This window comes from Nerophis ophidion, linkage group LG28 (assembly GCF_033978795.1).
Source record: "Nerophis ophidion isolate RoL-2023_Sa linkage group LG28, RoL_Noph_v1.0, whole genome shotgun sequence".
NCBI lineage: Eukaryota > Metazoa > Chordata > Actinopteri > Syngnathiformes > Syngnathidae > Nerophis > Nerophis ophidion.
The window spans coordinates 5,109,410-5,125,918 of NC_084638.1; the positions used below are offsets into that span (position 1 = coordinate 5,109,410).

Consider the following 16,509-nt stretch of genomic DNA (forward strand, 5'->3'; position numbering starts at 1 on the left):
AGTGCTGGTTGGCGCCTTGCATGGCAGCTCCCTCCATCAGTGTGTGAATGTGTGTGTGAATGGGTAAATGTGGAAGTAATGTCAAAGCGCTTTGAGTACCTTGAAGGTAGAAAAGCGCTATACAAGTACAACCCATGTATTTATTTATTTATATAGCGACATTAGCTCGGATTCAGACTCGGATTTCAGCGGCTTAAGCGATTCAACAGATTACGCATGTATTGAAACAGATGGTCGGAGTATGGAGGAAGATAGCAAAAACGAAATTGAAGAAGAAATTGAAGCTATTGAGCGAATAGCTATTGACGCTATTCGGCCATAGCGTGGGTGTACCTAATGAAGTGGCTGCCTTATTAGCATCGCCGGTAAAATGTGCAGATGAAACTATCAGGACTTTCGCATCTTGTGACACTGGAGCAACTTAAATCCGTCGATTAGTAAGTGTTTGTTTCGCATTAAATGTGGGTATCTAGTTTCAAGTGTACATACAGCTAGCGTAAATAGCATGTTAGCATCGATTAGCTGGCAGTCATGATGCGACCAAATATGTCTGATTAGCACTTAAGTCAACATCAACAAAACTCACCTTTGTGATTTCGTTGACTTAATCGTTGCAAATGCATCTGCAGGTTATCCATACATCTCTGTGCCATGTCTGTCTTAGCATCGCCGGTCAAATGTGAAGACACTTTGGTACATTCAATGGGGGTCTGGCGGCAGATTTCTTGCCAGTGGTGCAACTTGAATCCCTCCCTGTTAGTGTTGTTACACCCTCCGACAACACACCCACGAGGCATGATGTCTCCAAGGTTCCAAAAAGTAGTCGAAAAAACGGAAAATAACAGAGCTGAGACCCGGTGTTTGTAATGTAAAAATGAAAATGGCGGGTGTGTTACCTCGGTGACGTCACGTTCTGATGTCATCTCTAAAAGACCGATAAACAGAAAGGCGTTTAATTTGCCAAAATTCACCCATTTAGAGTTCGGAAATCGGTTAAAAAAATACATGGTCTTTTTTCTGCAACATCAAGGTATATATTGACGCTTGCATAGGTCTGGTGATAATGTTCCCCTTTACGATCTACGTTCCCATCCTCACCTATGGTCATGAGCTTTGGGTCATGATCGAAAGGATAAAATCACGGGTACAAGCGGCCGAAATGAGTTTCCTCCGCCGTGTGGCGGGTCTCTCCCTTAGAGATAGGGTGAGAAGCTCTGCCATCCGGGAGGAACTCAAAGTAAAGCCGCTGCTCCTTCACATCGAGAGGAGCCAGATGAGGTGGTTCGGGCATCTGGTCAGGATGCCACCCGAACGCCTCCCTAGGGAGGTGTTTAGGGCACGTCCAACCGGTAGGAGGCCACGGGGAAGACCCAGGACACGTTGGGAAGACTATGTCTCCCGGCTGGCCTGGGAACGCCTCGGGATCCCCCGGGAAGAGCTAGACGAAGTGGCTGGAGAGAGGGAAGTCTGGGTTTCCCTGCTTAGGCTGTTGCCCCCGCGACCCGACCTCGGATAAGCGGAAGATGATGGATGGATGGATGGATGTTCCCCTTTAACAGCCCTGTCACAGAACTAATTAAACTGAAGTTACTTGACTTCCTGTCTGTTTTATTTAATTAAAGGTTTTAGTTTCCATGGTTTGTGTGGCAGGTTTTATGGAGTCTCCACTCTCGTAATGACAATATTTTCCAACGAGGAAAAAAAAGCTGTAATTACTTCAGTACAAAAATGCTAAGTCAGGTGCTTACCAAAACAGCAGAAGCTGCTGAGGCACGTCTCAGGCTGGCAGGCTTCTTCTGCTGCTGGTTGTTTCAGTACAGCATTCCATAGGCAGGACCTAAGTAGGATTTCATTCTGAGTACTCCACATACTTGTCATGACAGGTTGTGTTTTTGTTTTTACCATTCTTTCCTTACCAGTGCTATGTTTTTTTGTTCCACTTCTTGCCTGTCTTCTTTCTCAGGCACCATAACTTTTGGCTTGAACACTGCTTCTCCTCACCTGCTCTTGATTGGTGATTAGGTGGCACGCCTGTCTCTAATCACTAATCAGGAAAATGTATCTGCCGGCGTCGCAAGGAATAATGTTAATTGTGTGCCTTTAGATGTATCCCTGCCGCACTTTGCCTACCGTCTCTGTATCCTGGGGTCAGCAATCATGCGCAACCGGGACAATACCGCTCACATGTTTTCGAGGAACCAAAGCAGGTCTCAAACAGAGCAACGGTATGAAGGTTAAATTGTGTCTTTATTACAATTTTTTTAACACTGAATTTATGTAACGGAAATTTTTGCCATTGACTTTTGTGAACTGAACTTTTACATCAAATTACGCTGATAATTTCATTGAATAAAATATTTGTTAGCAAAATGCGTGTTAAAAAGTTATGTTTAAAATTCAGTTATAAATTCAGTGTTTAAAATGTCGTTTTTTCAAATTCAGTGTGTCAGAATTCAGTGTATAAAATGTAGTCTATTAAAATTCAGTGTGTAAAAACAAATCTGTTTAAAATGACTGCAGAAAAATAGTGTTTAAAAATTCAGCGTATACAAATTCTGCCTTTAAAAATGAGTGTCTGAAAACTCAGGGTTTAAAATTCAGTGTGTAGAAAAATAGGTTTAAAATACCTATAACAATTCAGTGTATAAAAATTGTTTAAAATTGAGTGTATACAATTAAGTGTTTAAAATTCAGTTTATTAAATTGCTGGTGGCGACTTGTCCAGGGTGTACCCCGCCTTCCGCCCGATTGTAGCTGAGATAGGCGCCAGCGCCCCCCGCGACCCCGAAAGGGAATAAGCGGTAGGAAATGGATGGATGGATGTATCAGAATTCAGTGTTTAAAATTCAGTATATAAAAATTCAGTGTTTAAAATTCAATATAAAAAATAAGTGTTTAAAATTTAGTGCGTACAATTAAGTGTTTAAAATTCAGTTTATTAAATGTACGTGTATCAGAATTCAGTGTTTAAAATTCAGTATATAAAAATTGAGTGTTTAAAATTTAGTGTATACAATTCAGTGTTTAAAATTCAAGGTATCAGAATTCAGTGTATAAAAATTGAGTGTTTAAAATTCTGTATAAAAATTCAGTGTTTAAAATTCAATGTATCAGAATTCAGTGTATAAAAATTGAGTGTTTAAAATTCAGTGTATAGAAATGTATTGTTTAAAATTCTGTATACAAAAATTGAGTGTTTAAAATTCAGTATATAAAAATTCAGCGTTTAAAATTCAGTATATAAAAATTTAGTGTTTAAAATTCAATATAAAAAATAAGTGTTTAAAATTTAGTGTGTACAATTAAGTGTTTAAAATTCAGTTTATTAAATGTACGTGTATCAGGATTCAGTGTTTAAAATTCAGTATATAAAAATTGACTGTTTAAAATTTAGTGTATACAATTCAGTGTTTAAAATTCAATGTATCAGAATTCAGTGTATAAAAATTGAGTGTTTAAAATTCTGTATAAAAATTCAGTGTTTAAAATTCAATGTATCAGAATTCAGTGTATAAAAATTGAGTGTTTAAAATTCAGTGTATAGAAATGTATTGTTTAAAATTCTGTATATAAAAATTGAGTGTTTAAAATTCAGTATATAAAAATTCAGCGTTTAAAATTCAGTGTATAAAAATGTAATTTTAAAAATTTTGTATACAAAAATTGTTCAAAATTCAGTGCATAAAATATGTAGTGTTTAAAATTCAGTATATAAAAATTCAGGGTTTAAAATTGAGTGTATACAATTAAGTGTTTAAAATTCAGTGTATCAGAATCCACTGTATAAAAATTGTTTGAAATTCAGTGTATAAAAATTCAGTGTTTAAAATTCAGTATAGTAAAATGCAGCGTTTAAAATGTATTATATACAAATTCAGAGTTTAAAATTTAGAGTATAAAAAAATCAGTTTAAAATAACAGTACAAAAAGTTTTTAAAAATTCAGCGTATACAAATCTGTTTAAAAATCAGTGTATAAAAAAAACTATTAAAATTCAGTTTCAAAATTTAGGGTTTAAAACTGTGTATAAATATTCCGCGTATAAAAAAATTGAGTTTAGAAATTCACTGAATTTTTAAACACCAACTTTTTATACGGTGAATTTAAAACCCTTTTTTTTTTTTTTACACAGAATTTTGAAACACTTTTTATACACTGAATTTTAAAACACATTTTTACTCTGACTTTTTATACACATCATTTTTATACCCTGAATTTAAAAAAAATACACAGAATTTAAAAAAAACATTACATTTTTAACCATGTATTTTGCTCACAAAATGTTATTAAATAAAATCGTCAGCATAATTTAATGTAAAAAAAATTGCAGTTGCATAAATTCAGTGTCAAATAAAAGATTTTGTGATAAAGACACAAACTAATCCCCATAAAAGGGCTCCACACTATATACAGTAATTGATCACTTTTCTTTAAGAAAGTGCTTTTTTATTTGCTAATGCTAACCCGCTGCATACTTCAGTCTTCAGGGGCCCTTAAAAGAGTCCCAATTAAAAAGAAGATGCTTTAAAATGCTGCCAACATTACATTAAAAAAATAAACATGAGTAATATTTTGCAATTGCTCGGTTTTGCAGGACCTGAGAGCGTCAAATTTACTAATGGAGTCAAGCTACTGCATAGCACACACACACGCAGTTTCATACACTTTCAACATTTCTGAGGATTATGATAATCTTATTAGAATAAGCTTCTATGCATGTGTGTCAAACAATACACACAGCGATAATAAACACTTGGAAAAAAAAAAAAAAATCACATTACTGTTGACAAAAGATTCATTTTTGTTTTGTACATCCAAAAGGAACCAATCACATCCCTTTAAATAAGAATTCGACATTTCAAGGCAGAACAATGAAGATAACTATTTTCCGGACTATAGAGCGCACCAGTGTATAAGCCCCGCCTACTAATTTTGCTATTTTTCCAAATTATAATCGCACCAGACCAGACGCAGATATTTAGGTTGTGAAAAATTTAGTAAAAGGTTTTTACATACCTTAATTTGTGCCTGTAACGCGGCAGTAAAACGGCAGACGGAACAAAACAGAAGCCATCATCATGGACCCGCTAGCTGCGGAAGCGAATCGGCGAGGTTTTGGTGAATTTACGGAACTGAAACAATAACACAAACACAGGACACTTGCAAAACATGTTAGCATATTAGCAAATGCTAACAACCAATAACGATAGCACGTACAAATATGCATGAAAACAATACCATCACACATGACGATTTAGTACCGGTAAGTATGGATTGTTTCAGGTATATTATTAAACTTAAAAACGTTGTTCAGAGTGATGTATGAAGAATCCGTACGAGTAAATACGCTATGGATGACTCCAAGACAAAACAGAATTTGTACTTCCGGTTCATGGCGGAAAGAAATACTGTAGACCTGGGAATGACGCAATTTGGTCTGGCAAAGGGTGACTACCAAATTTATTAGATATTCATACTGACCTATTTCAAGCTACACAATTAAAATAGTCAGTAGCTTTTATGGTAAAAACCTGGTAGCTAGTTGGCGAAATTGACCATAAAATCATTATTGGTACCATTTTCCTATTTATAGTAATTAAGTAAGTAGGAACTCAGTCAGCAGAATTTTGCAGTAAAAATAACAGTGGTGCAGTTTTCCATTTTATAATTATTATAATTTAATTATATTAATTAATTTAATTATATTAATTAATTAATTTAATTATAACAATTTATCATTACAATTTATAATTATAATTATAGTAATGCGCTGTGAGAAAAAACTAACTAATTTTCTGAAAAAAAACTCGGTCGCGAAAAATATACAGTAAAAATAATTTTAAAAATACAGATTTTCACTTTATTGTAATGCACTGTAAAAAAAAAAATGCCATAGATTTTACGCCCAAAAAAAAAACTGGCAGTTCAGTCACCAGAATTTTAATGTAAAAACATCAGTGGTCTTTCAATTTAAAGTAATTTAGTGTAAACACCCATAAATTTCACAGAAAAAAATCTGGTGATTGAGCTGACAGTTTTTCACCCTAAAATCCATAAAAAAAATTTTTTTACAGTTGCCATTTATTAAACCTGACAATATCTACTACTTTATATTCATATGTGGCTAAATTTCTCACTCTTGGTGCTAAAATATCGCTGTTTGACCCGCGAACCATTAGCACATTTTCATTTTGGCCCTTGGAGGCAAAAGCTTGGGCGCCCCTGTTGGAGACCTTCAACTCGCAGCACATGCAGTAAACAAACACGTCCAAAAGATGGCGCCATAGCACAGACAATCAGTCCCTGTTATGAAAACTATTTGATGAACACAAAACTTTATGGCCGTTAGTGGAGAAAAATCCATAAATTAGCTGCGCCGTTTTATAAGCCGCAGGGTTAAAGCGTTGGGGGTGGAAAAAAAGTGGCTGCTTTTAGTCCGGAAAATATGGCAATAGACAAAACAGTTCAAAAAAAGGTGAGGCACACTTAAATGTACATTCTTTATGTTGACATTTATACAAGGAAATCACATAAAGTGCTTTAAAAAGAGATCAACAGGAAACACGGAATAATCGAGTGCAGCAGGAACATGACGACATACGTGTGAAAAAGTTTGCTAAAATGAATTTTTAGTAGGAATTGGATAAAGCGATCATTATCAACAAGCTGGTAGACCTCACAACCATGCTTTATAAATATTTAGAGCAGGGGTGTCAAACTCATTTTAGACCGGGGGGGCTACATAGAGAAATCACGGCACGATAACTTAAAAATAGACAACTTCAGACTGTTTTCTTTGTTTAAAAATAGAACGAGCACATGTTGAAAATGTACAAATCATAATGTTTTTTTAACACTTACATGTTGCGGTTAATAGTCGTTATTATTTATACTTCCTGAATAAATGATGTGATAATGTTCATTAGTCCATCTATCAAGATAAAAAAAATATCAAAATCAAATTACAGGATGTTATTTATGGAGACTGCTCATTTTCCTCGACTGGTGCACGGACATCTTGTGGTTTATTCATTTTTTACATATAAAGTCGCGGTCAAAAGTTTACATACACTTGTAAAGAACATAATGTCATGGCTGTCTTGAGTTTCCAATGATTTCTACAATTCTTATTTTTTTTTTTGTGATGGAGTGATTTTTGTTGGTCACAAAAAACATTCCTTTTATGAATTTATTATGGGTCTACTGAAAATGTGAGTAAATCTGCTGGGTCAAAAGTATACATACAGCAAAGTTAATATTTGCTTACATGTCCCTTGGCAAGTTTCAATGAAATAAGGCGCTTTTGGTAGCCATCCACAAGCTTCTGGTGGAGTTTTTGACCATTCCTCTTGACAAAATTGGAGCAGTTCAGCTAAATGAGTTGTTTTTTCTGACATGGACTTGTTTCTTCAGCATTGTCCACACGTTTAAGTCGTTTTAAAAAACTTAATTTTAGCCTGATTTAGCCATTCCTTTACCATTTTTGACGTGTGCCCAAGACCCAACCTCCTGGCTGACGATTTCAGGTTGTCCTGAAGAATTTGGAGGTAATCCTCCCTTTTCATTGTCCACCAGTTCCATTGGTAGCAAAACAGACCCGGGGCATAATGCTACCACCACCATGCTCGGCGGTAGGTATGGTGTTCCTGGGATTAACGGCCTCATGGACAAAAGATAAGACCTTCTGGAGGAAAGTTCTTCCGTCAGATGAAAAAAAATTGAGTGGGTGTGGATGAGTGTGAATGGGGGAGGTAGGGGTTTTCTTTGGGGGGTTGATGCACTAATGGAAAGTGTATCTTGTGTATTTTTATGTTGATTTAATAAAAAAAATGATAATAAAAAAGACCGTATAGCATACCCTAATACCCTACTGTGCAATACTACCCTTCGAGTGCAATACATCCGACACTGACTGTTATTTATTACTTCCGTACTCTTGTCTTGTTCTGTATACTGTATAGTATTTTGTATTTCTATAGTTGTTTGTATATTGTACAAGATTGCTCATTATTTTTACTAGAAAGTAGTCTATTTTAATTGTTAGTTTTTCCTTTATTACCTCGTGTTATTTATTTTTACCCCATATTTTTTCCCACTACCGCACCTTAAAGGCCTACTGAAATGAGATTTTCTTGAACGGGCATAGCAGGTCCATTCTATGTCATACTTGATCATTTCTCGATATTGCCATATTTTTGCTGAAAGGATTTAGTAGAGAACATCCACGATAAAGTTCGCAACTTTTGGTGCTAAGGGAAAAATAATAAATACATTTTAATTTAATTCTTCGTTTTTGCTTCTGTTTTTTCAACTAAGAATATTTGTGAAATATTTCTTCAAACTTATGATTAAAATTCCAAAATATTACTCTGGCAAATCTAAAAAACCTGTAGAATCAAATTTAAATCTTATTTCAAAGTCAAATGAATTTATTTTAACATTTTTGTTCTGGAAAGGCATGAGGTAAAAGTAAGCATGCGCTAATTATTTGAAAACCTCTTCTCACTCCGGCACTTACCAAAGGCATGCAGTAAAAATTTGAGTGTGATGTAAGCTCGGACCTTAAAGGCCTACTGAAATGAGATTTTCTTATTTAAACGGGGATAGCAGGTCCATTCCATTCTATGTGTCATACTTGATCAGTTCTCGATATTGCCATATTTTTGCTGAAAGGATTTAGTAGAGAACATCCACGATAAAATTTGCAACTTTCGGTGCTAAGGGAAAAATAATACATTTTAATTTAATTCTTCATTTTTGCTTCTGTTTTTTCGACAAAGAATATTTGGGAAATATTTCTTCAAACTTATGATTAAAATTCAAAAATATTATTCTGGCAAATCTAAAAAATCTGTAGAATCAAATTTAAATCTTATTTCAAAGTCAAATGAATTTATTTTAACATTTTTGTTCTGGAAAGGCATGAGGTAAAAGTAAGCATGCGCTAATTATTTGAAAACCTCTTCTCACTCCGGCACTTACCAAAGGTATGCAGTAAAAATTTGAGTGTGATGTAAGCTCGGACCTTAAAGGCCTACTGAAATGAGATTTTCTTATTTAAACGGGCATAGCAGGTCCATTCTATGTGTCATACTTGATCATTTCTCGATATTGCCATACTTTTGCTGAAAGGATTTAGTAGAGAACATCCACGATAAAGTTCGCAACTTTTGGGCGCTAACAGAAAAGCCCTGCCTTTACCGGAAGTCGCAGACGATGACGTCACATGTCGATGGCTCCTCACATTGTTTTTAATGGGAGCCTCCAACAAAAAGAGCTATTCGGACCGAGAAAACGACAATTTCCCCATTAATTTGAGCGAGTATGAAAGATTTGTGTTTGAGGATATTGATAGCGACGGACTAGAAAAAAAAAAGTTTAAAAAAAAGCGATTGCATTGGGACGGATTCAGATGTTTTTAGACACATTTACTAGGATAATTCTGGGAAATCCCTTATCTTTCTATTGTGTTGCTAGTGTTTTAGTGGGTTTAATAGTACCTGATAGGTATCCACGGGTGTCTTGACGCCAGTGTCTGATGGAAGTCGACGGCACAAGCTCAGCTGATCTCCGGTAAGTGGCGACTTTTTACCACAATTTTCTCACCGGAAACTGCTGGTTGACATTTGGTCGGGATCCATGTTCGCTTGACCGCTCTGATCCATCGTAAAGTTTCACTTCCGGGAATTTTAAACAAGGAATCACCGTGTGTTTGTGTGGCTAAAGGCTAAAGCTTCCCAACTCCATCTTTCTATTTTGACTTCATTATTAATTGAACAAATTGCAAAAGATTCCGCAACACAAATGTCCAAAATACTGTGTATGTCATAACTTGGCTTGGACATGAATTGTTTCTTCGACGCAGATGAGAATCAGCACGACCGAGGCGTGGACGTGAGTACATGTTTTAATTATATAATATATACAAAACAGGGAAAACAAAAACACTTGCTCAATGGCATGAAATACAATTTAACGATTAACTTAAACAGCGCGATGGCAAGACTAAAGACATGAAACAAAAGAGTGCACTGTGGCATAAATACAAAACTTACGTGGATCAAAATGAACAGCGGAGCAAGGCATGAAGTAGATAAACGAGGGCGTGAAGAAGGTTGCAGCATGGGTAGCGTGTGTGCGAGTGTGAAGATCCCAGGACGAAGACAAGAAAAAGAGTGACGTAAATAGTTATGATTAGTGAAAACAGGTGTGAGGCTGAGAACAGGGACGTGACAGGTGAAAACTAATGAGTTGGCATGGAAACAAACAAAACCAGGAAGTGAATAACGTGACTGAATGTCCAAAATCAAAACATGATCCATAGGTGTGACATTTTAATTATGCCGTTAAAGCAGACGACTTTTAGCTGCGTTTGTGCGCAGTCCGTGACGTCACGCGTACACGTCATCATTCCCCGACGTTTTCAAAACACTTCGCGGGAAATTTAAAATTGCAATTTAGTAAACTAAAGCGGCCGTATTGGCATGTGTTGCAATGTTAATATTTCATCATTGATATATAAACTATCAGACTGCGTGGTGGGTAGTAGTGGGTTGCAGTAGGCCTTTAAATTGGAGTCCTTAATCTCGTTATATGCAAATATGACAATAAAATCCCATTTTATTCTAATCTACAAAGAATTGATATTGCGACATCCAGTGGACACATTTAGAACAGCAATTTGTTTCATTCAAAAATGTTGACTCGTCCCGCGGGTCGGATAAAACCTGCACGTTTGACACCCCTGATTTACAACATTCAACTCCAACTAAACGCGTATTAAAGCGCTTCATAAAGCATGTACAGTACACATGTACAGGCCGTGAGGTCCAAGGTCAGGCGACCTGAATCGATGGTTGTCGGAGGTATTTAAGGTTTACAAAGTTGCGTGTTTAAACTCCACCGTGAGCTTATTAAAAAAAAAGGCAGCGGGCGAGTGTGACGAGTGTTTACGTGACAGTGTAGAACTCAGCTTTGCTGCTCGGCCACAGCGTGTGTCCGCAGACCTGGGTCGTCCGGACCCAGCTCCAGTCCCAATTCCAATGGGGCCTCCAGCCTTTGGACCAGCCGCCTGCCTCCCGGTTCTTGTCGGCGGGGGGCAGCAGGAAGACCACGCAGGTGGCCACCAGGATGTGCCACAGCGAGTGGGTGTAGTAGTAGTTCTCCTCCGTCTCGGCGAATACGTACAAGGACAGGCCCAAGACGGCGCAGAGCAGGCCCGGGAGGATGTAGAAGACCCATCTCTGCCAGGAGGGGGGGTAGCAATGGCGGCGCTGCACCCCTTGGTACGTCTGTCAACACAGAGAGGACCGGAATGAGTGGTGATCTCAGAACTCACTGAAAATATCTACCGTTTGTCCCTCTCGTATTTTTGTCTATTTTGTAAAAAAAAAAAGAAATGACACAATTTGAGACAAATTTACTACTTAATTGATTAACACAATTAGCAGACAAGGGATTTTCCAGAATTATCCTAGTAAATGTGTCTAATAACATCTGAATCGCTCCCACTACCCTGTGTTTTTATTATTATTATTTTTTCTAGTCCTTCACTCTCACTATCCTCATCCATGAATCTTTCATCCTCGCTCAAATTCTGAATCTTTTGCAATTTGTTCAATTAATAATGGAGACGTCAAAGAAGAAAGATGTAGGTGTGAAGCGGTGTATTGCAGCTGCCTTCAGCAACACAAACACAGTCAGTGTTTCCTTGTTTACATTCCCGAAAGTGAAGCTTTACTATGGAACAGAGCGGTCAAGCGAACATGTTTCCCGACCACATGTCAACTGTCAGGTTTCTGTGAGAAAATTGTGGTAATAAGTCGGCTCTTACCGTAGAAATGAGCGGAGCTTGCGTCGTTTGTCCTGCAGCTGTCAAAGAGGCAGCTGCGTGGCTTCCCTCAGAGACACCGGCGGTCACCACACCCCTCTGACTTTCAGGTACGACAGTATAATCTCACTACAACACTTGTAACACCGAGAATGTTGTTGTGGTTTGTGCAGCCCTTTGAGACACTTGTGATTTAGGGCTATATAAATAAATATTGATTGATTGATTGAATTCTGCTGGTGTTTTGTACAGTAAGAAGGGAGATCATCACTTTTGCTGGATGCATTAACCCCTTTGGCCACCAGATGGCAGTAGAGTGAATATCTTAAAGGCCTACTGAAATTTGATTTTCTTATTTAAACGGGGATAGCAGGTCCATTCTATGTGTCATACTTGATCATTTCGCGATATTGCCATATTTTTGCTGAAAGGATTTAGTAGAGAACATCGATCATAAAGTTTGCAACTTTTGGTCGCTAATAAAAAAGCCTTGCCTGTACCGGAAGTAGCAGACGATGTGCGCGTGACGTCACGGGTTGTGGAGCTCCTCACATCCGAACATTGTTTATAATCATGGCCACCAGCAGCGAGAGCGATTCGGACCGAGAAAGCGACGATTTCCCCATTAATTTCAGCGAGGATAAAAGATTCATGGATGAGGAAAGTGAGAGTGAAGGACTAGAAAAAAAAATTAATAATAATAAAAAGACAGGGTAGTGGGAGCGATTCAGATGTTATTAGACACATTTACTAGGATAGTTCTGGAAAATCCCTTATCTGCTTATTGTGTTAATCAATCAATCAATATTTATTTATATAGCCATAAATCACAAGTGTCTCAAGTGTGAAGTGAAGTGAATTATATTTATATAGCGCTTTTCTCTAGTGACTCAAAAGCGCTTTGCATAGTGAAACCCAATATCTAAGTTACATTTAAACCAGATTGGGTGGCACTGGGAGCAGGTGGGTAAAGTGTCTTGCACAAAGACACGACGGCACTGACTAGGTTGGCAGAAGCGACGATCGAACCTGGAACTCTCAAGTTGCTGGCACGGCCACTAACAACCGAACTATACTGCGCCCCCAAAAACACCTTTAAATTCCAACATTAATAAGTGCAGAATCATTGAGTAAATTGAAGTGCAAAATTGAAAGCAGAATATTAAGTAAAAGAAAAAAATCCTAATCACATGAATTAGTGGAAGAATAAGATGAATGTTGGGGGGGAGGCTGCACAAACCACAACAACATCCTCGGTGTTACTAGTGTTGTAGTGAGATTATACTGTCGTACCTGAAATTTAGAGGGGTGTGGTGACCGCCAGTGTCTCTGAGGGAAGCTACGCAGCTGCCTCTTTGACAGCTGCAGGAAAAAGGACGCAAGCTCCGCTCTTGTCTACGCTAAGAGCCGACTTATTACCACAATTTTCTCACAGAAACCTGACGGTTGACATGTGGTCGGGAAACATGTTCGCTTGACTGCTCTGTTCCATAGTAAAGCTTCACCTTCGGGAATGTAAACAAGGAAACACGGGCTATGTTTGTGTTGCTGAAGGCAGCTGCAATACACCGCTTCACATCTACATCTTTCTTCTTTGACGTCTCCATTATTAATTGAACAAATTGCAAAAGATTCAGAATTTGAGCGAGGATGAAAGATTCATGGATGAGGACAGTGAGAGTGAAGGACTAGAAAAAATAATAATAATAATAATAAAAACACAGTGTAGTGGGAGCGATTCAGATATTAGACACATTTACTAGGATAATTCTGGAAAATCCCTTGTCTGCTTATTGTGTTACTCAATCAATCAATATTTATTTATATAGCCCTAAATCACAAGTGTCTCAAAGGGCTGCACAAACCACAACAACATTCTCGGTGTTACAAGTGTTGTAGTGAGATTATACTGTCGTACCTGAAAGTCAGAGGGGTGTGGTGACCGCCGGTGTCTCTGAGGGAAGCCACGCAGCTGCCTCTTTGACAGCTGCAGGAAAAACGACGCAAGCTTCGCTAATGTCTACGGTAAGAGCCGACTTATTACCACAATTTTCTCACCGAAACCTGCCGGTTGACATGTGGTCGGGAAACATGTTCGCTTGACCTCTCTGTTCCATAGTAAAGCTTCACCTTCGGGAATGTAAACAAGGAAACACCGCCTGTGTTTGTTTTGCTACAGGCAGCTGCAATACACCGCTTCCCACCTACACCTTTCTTCTTTGACGTCTCCATTATTAATTGAACAAATTGCAAAAGATTCAGAATTTGAGCGAGGATGAAAGATTCATGGATGAGGACAGTGAGAGTGAAGGACTAGAAAAAATAATAATAATAAAAACACAGGGTAGTGGGAGCGATTCAGATGTTATTAGACACATTTACTAGGATAATTCTGGAAAATCCCTTGTCTGCTAATTGTGTTACTCAATCAATCAATATTTATTTATATAGCCCTAAATCACAAGTGTCTCAAAGGGCTGCACAAACCACAACAACATTCTCGGTGTTACTAGTGTTGTAGTGAGATTATACTGTCGTACCTGAAAGTCAGAGGGGTGTGGTGACCGCCGGTGTCTCTGAGGGAAGCCACGCAGCTGCCTCTTTGACAGCTGCAGGAAAAACGACGCAAGCTTCGCTAATGTCTACGGTAAGAGCCGACTTATTACCACAATTTTCTCACAGAAACCTGCCGGTTGACATGTGGTCGGGAAACATGTTCGCTTGACCTCTCTGTTCCATAGTAAAGCTTCACCTTCGGGAATGTAAACAAGGAAACACCGCCTGTGTTTGTTTTGCTAGAGGCAGCTACAATACACCGCTTCCCACCTACACCTTTCTTCTTTGACGTCTCCATTATTAATTGAACGAATTGAAAAAGATTCAGAAACACATATGCAGACTACTTATAGCTTGGATCGGGCTGGAAAATAATGTCCGCTACAACCCGAAACGTCAAACGCACGCGTCATCTTACTGACGTTTTCAACACGACACACTGCGGGAAATTTAAAATTGCAATTCAGTAAACTAAAAATGCCGTATTGGCATGTGTTGCAATGTTAATATTTCATCATTGATATATAAACTATCAGAATGGGTGGTGGGTAGTAGTGGCTTTCAGTAGGCCTTTAATGCCAACACTAGTTAGCTGCCATCCATGATTCCTTACCCAAACAGCCACCATGAAGAGTAAGGCACAGAGGATGGGGGCAACCAGGTTCCACAGGCCCCTACGGTCAAGCTGCAGCGACATGGCGATCAGCAAAGCCCCGAGCATGAACAGGGTCTTCACATGCAAAAAAAAAAAAAAAAAAAAAGAGGATGTTGAAGTACAAACCTTATATGAGTTGGGAAATTGTGTTAGATGTAAATATAAACGGAATACAATGATTTGCAAATCATTTTCAACCCATATTCAGTTGAATATGCTACAAAGACAACATATTTGATGTTCAAACTGATAAAACTTTATTTTGTTGCAAATAATCATTAACTTTAGAATTTGATGCCCGCAACACGTGACAATGAAGTTGAGAAAGGGGGCAAAAATACTGATAAAGTTGAGGAATGCTCATCAAACACTTATTTGGAACATTCCACAGGTGTGCAGGCTAATTGGGAACAGGTGGGTGCCATGATTGGGTATAAAAACAGCTTCCCAAATAATGCTCAGTCTTTCACAAGAAAAGATGGGGCGAGGTACACCCCTTTGTCCACAACTACGTGAGCAAATAGTCAAACAGTTTAAGAACAATGTTTCTCAAAGTGCAATTGCAAGAAATTTAGGGATTTCAACATCTACGGTCCATAATATCAAACGTTTCAGAGAATCTGGAGAAATCACTCCACGTAAGCGGCATGGCCGGAAACCAACATTGAATGACGGTGACCTTCGATCCTTCAGACGGCACTGTATCAAAAACCGACTCAATCTCAAAAGGATATCACCACATGGGCTCAGGAACACTTCAGAAAATCACTGTCACCAAATACAGTTCGTCGGTACATCTGTAAGTGCAAGTTAAAGCTCTATGATGCAAAGCGAAAGCCATTTATCAACAACATCCAGAAACACCGCCGGCTTTTCTGGGCATGACATTATCTAAGATGGACTGATGGAAAGTGGAAAAGTGTTCTGTGGTCTGACGAGTCCACATTTCACTTTTTTTTGGGAAATATTCGACATTGTGTCATCCGGACCAAAGGGGAAGCGAACCATCCAGACTGTTATCGACGCAAAGTTGAAAAGCCAGCATCTGTGATGGTATGGGGGTGCATTAGTGCCCAAGGCATGGGTAACTTACACATCTGTGAAGGCACCCTTAAATGCTGAAAGGTACATACAGGTTTTGGAACAACATATGCTGCTATCTAAGCGCCGTCTTTTTCATGGACGCCCCTGCTTATTTCAGCAAAGACAATGCCAAGCCACATTCAGCACGTGTTACAACAGCGTGGCTTCGTAAAAAGAGTGGAAAATATTCAGCGAATGCACAACAGTAGAAGGTCCTGTCTTTACACATTTCATGGTGTTCCTGACACGAGCCATGCACAGGATGGTGACCCAGATGGAACAGATGGACCCCAGGAAGTCACAGTATTGGAGGGTGTCGTAGCGCATGATGCACCACTCGGCTTCACCTGGCTGGTCACAGGCATGGTAAAACTGCAAGTGGGCG

The 16,509-nt window shown here is 38.4% G+C and overlaps 1 protein-coding gene across 1 annotated transcript in view; it reads right to left on the bottom strand.

Annotated features, from left to right (window-relative positions):
- Positions 1-4,777: 4,777 nt before the first annotated feature.
- Positions 4,778-16,509, bottom strand: part of pgap6 (post-glycosylphosphatidylinositol attachment to proteins 6) — a 43,385-nt gene continuing 31,653 nt past the window's right edge. The window contains exons 11-13 of the mRNA XM_061890727.1: positions 16,350-16,496; positions 15,000-15,116; positions 4,778-11,291 (exon numbers count right to left, since the gene is read on the bottom strand). Coding sequence (XP_061746711.1) covers positions 10,950-11,291; positions 15,000-15,116; positions 16,350-16,496 — 606 coding nt within the window. The 3' untranslated portion in view covers positions 4,778-10,949. The remainder of the gene's footprint in view (positions 11,292-14,999; positions 15,117-16,349; positions 16,497-16,509) is intronic.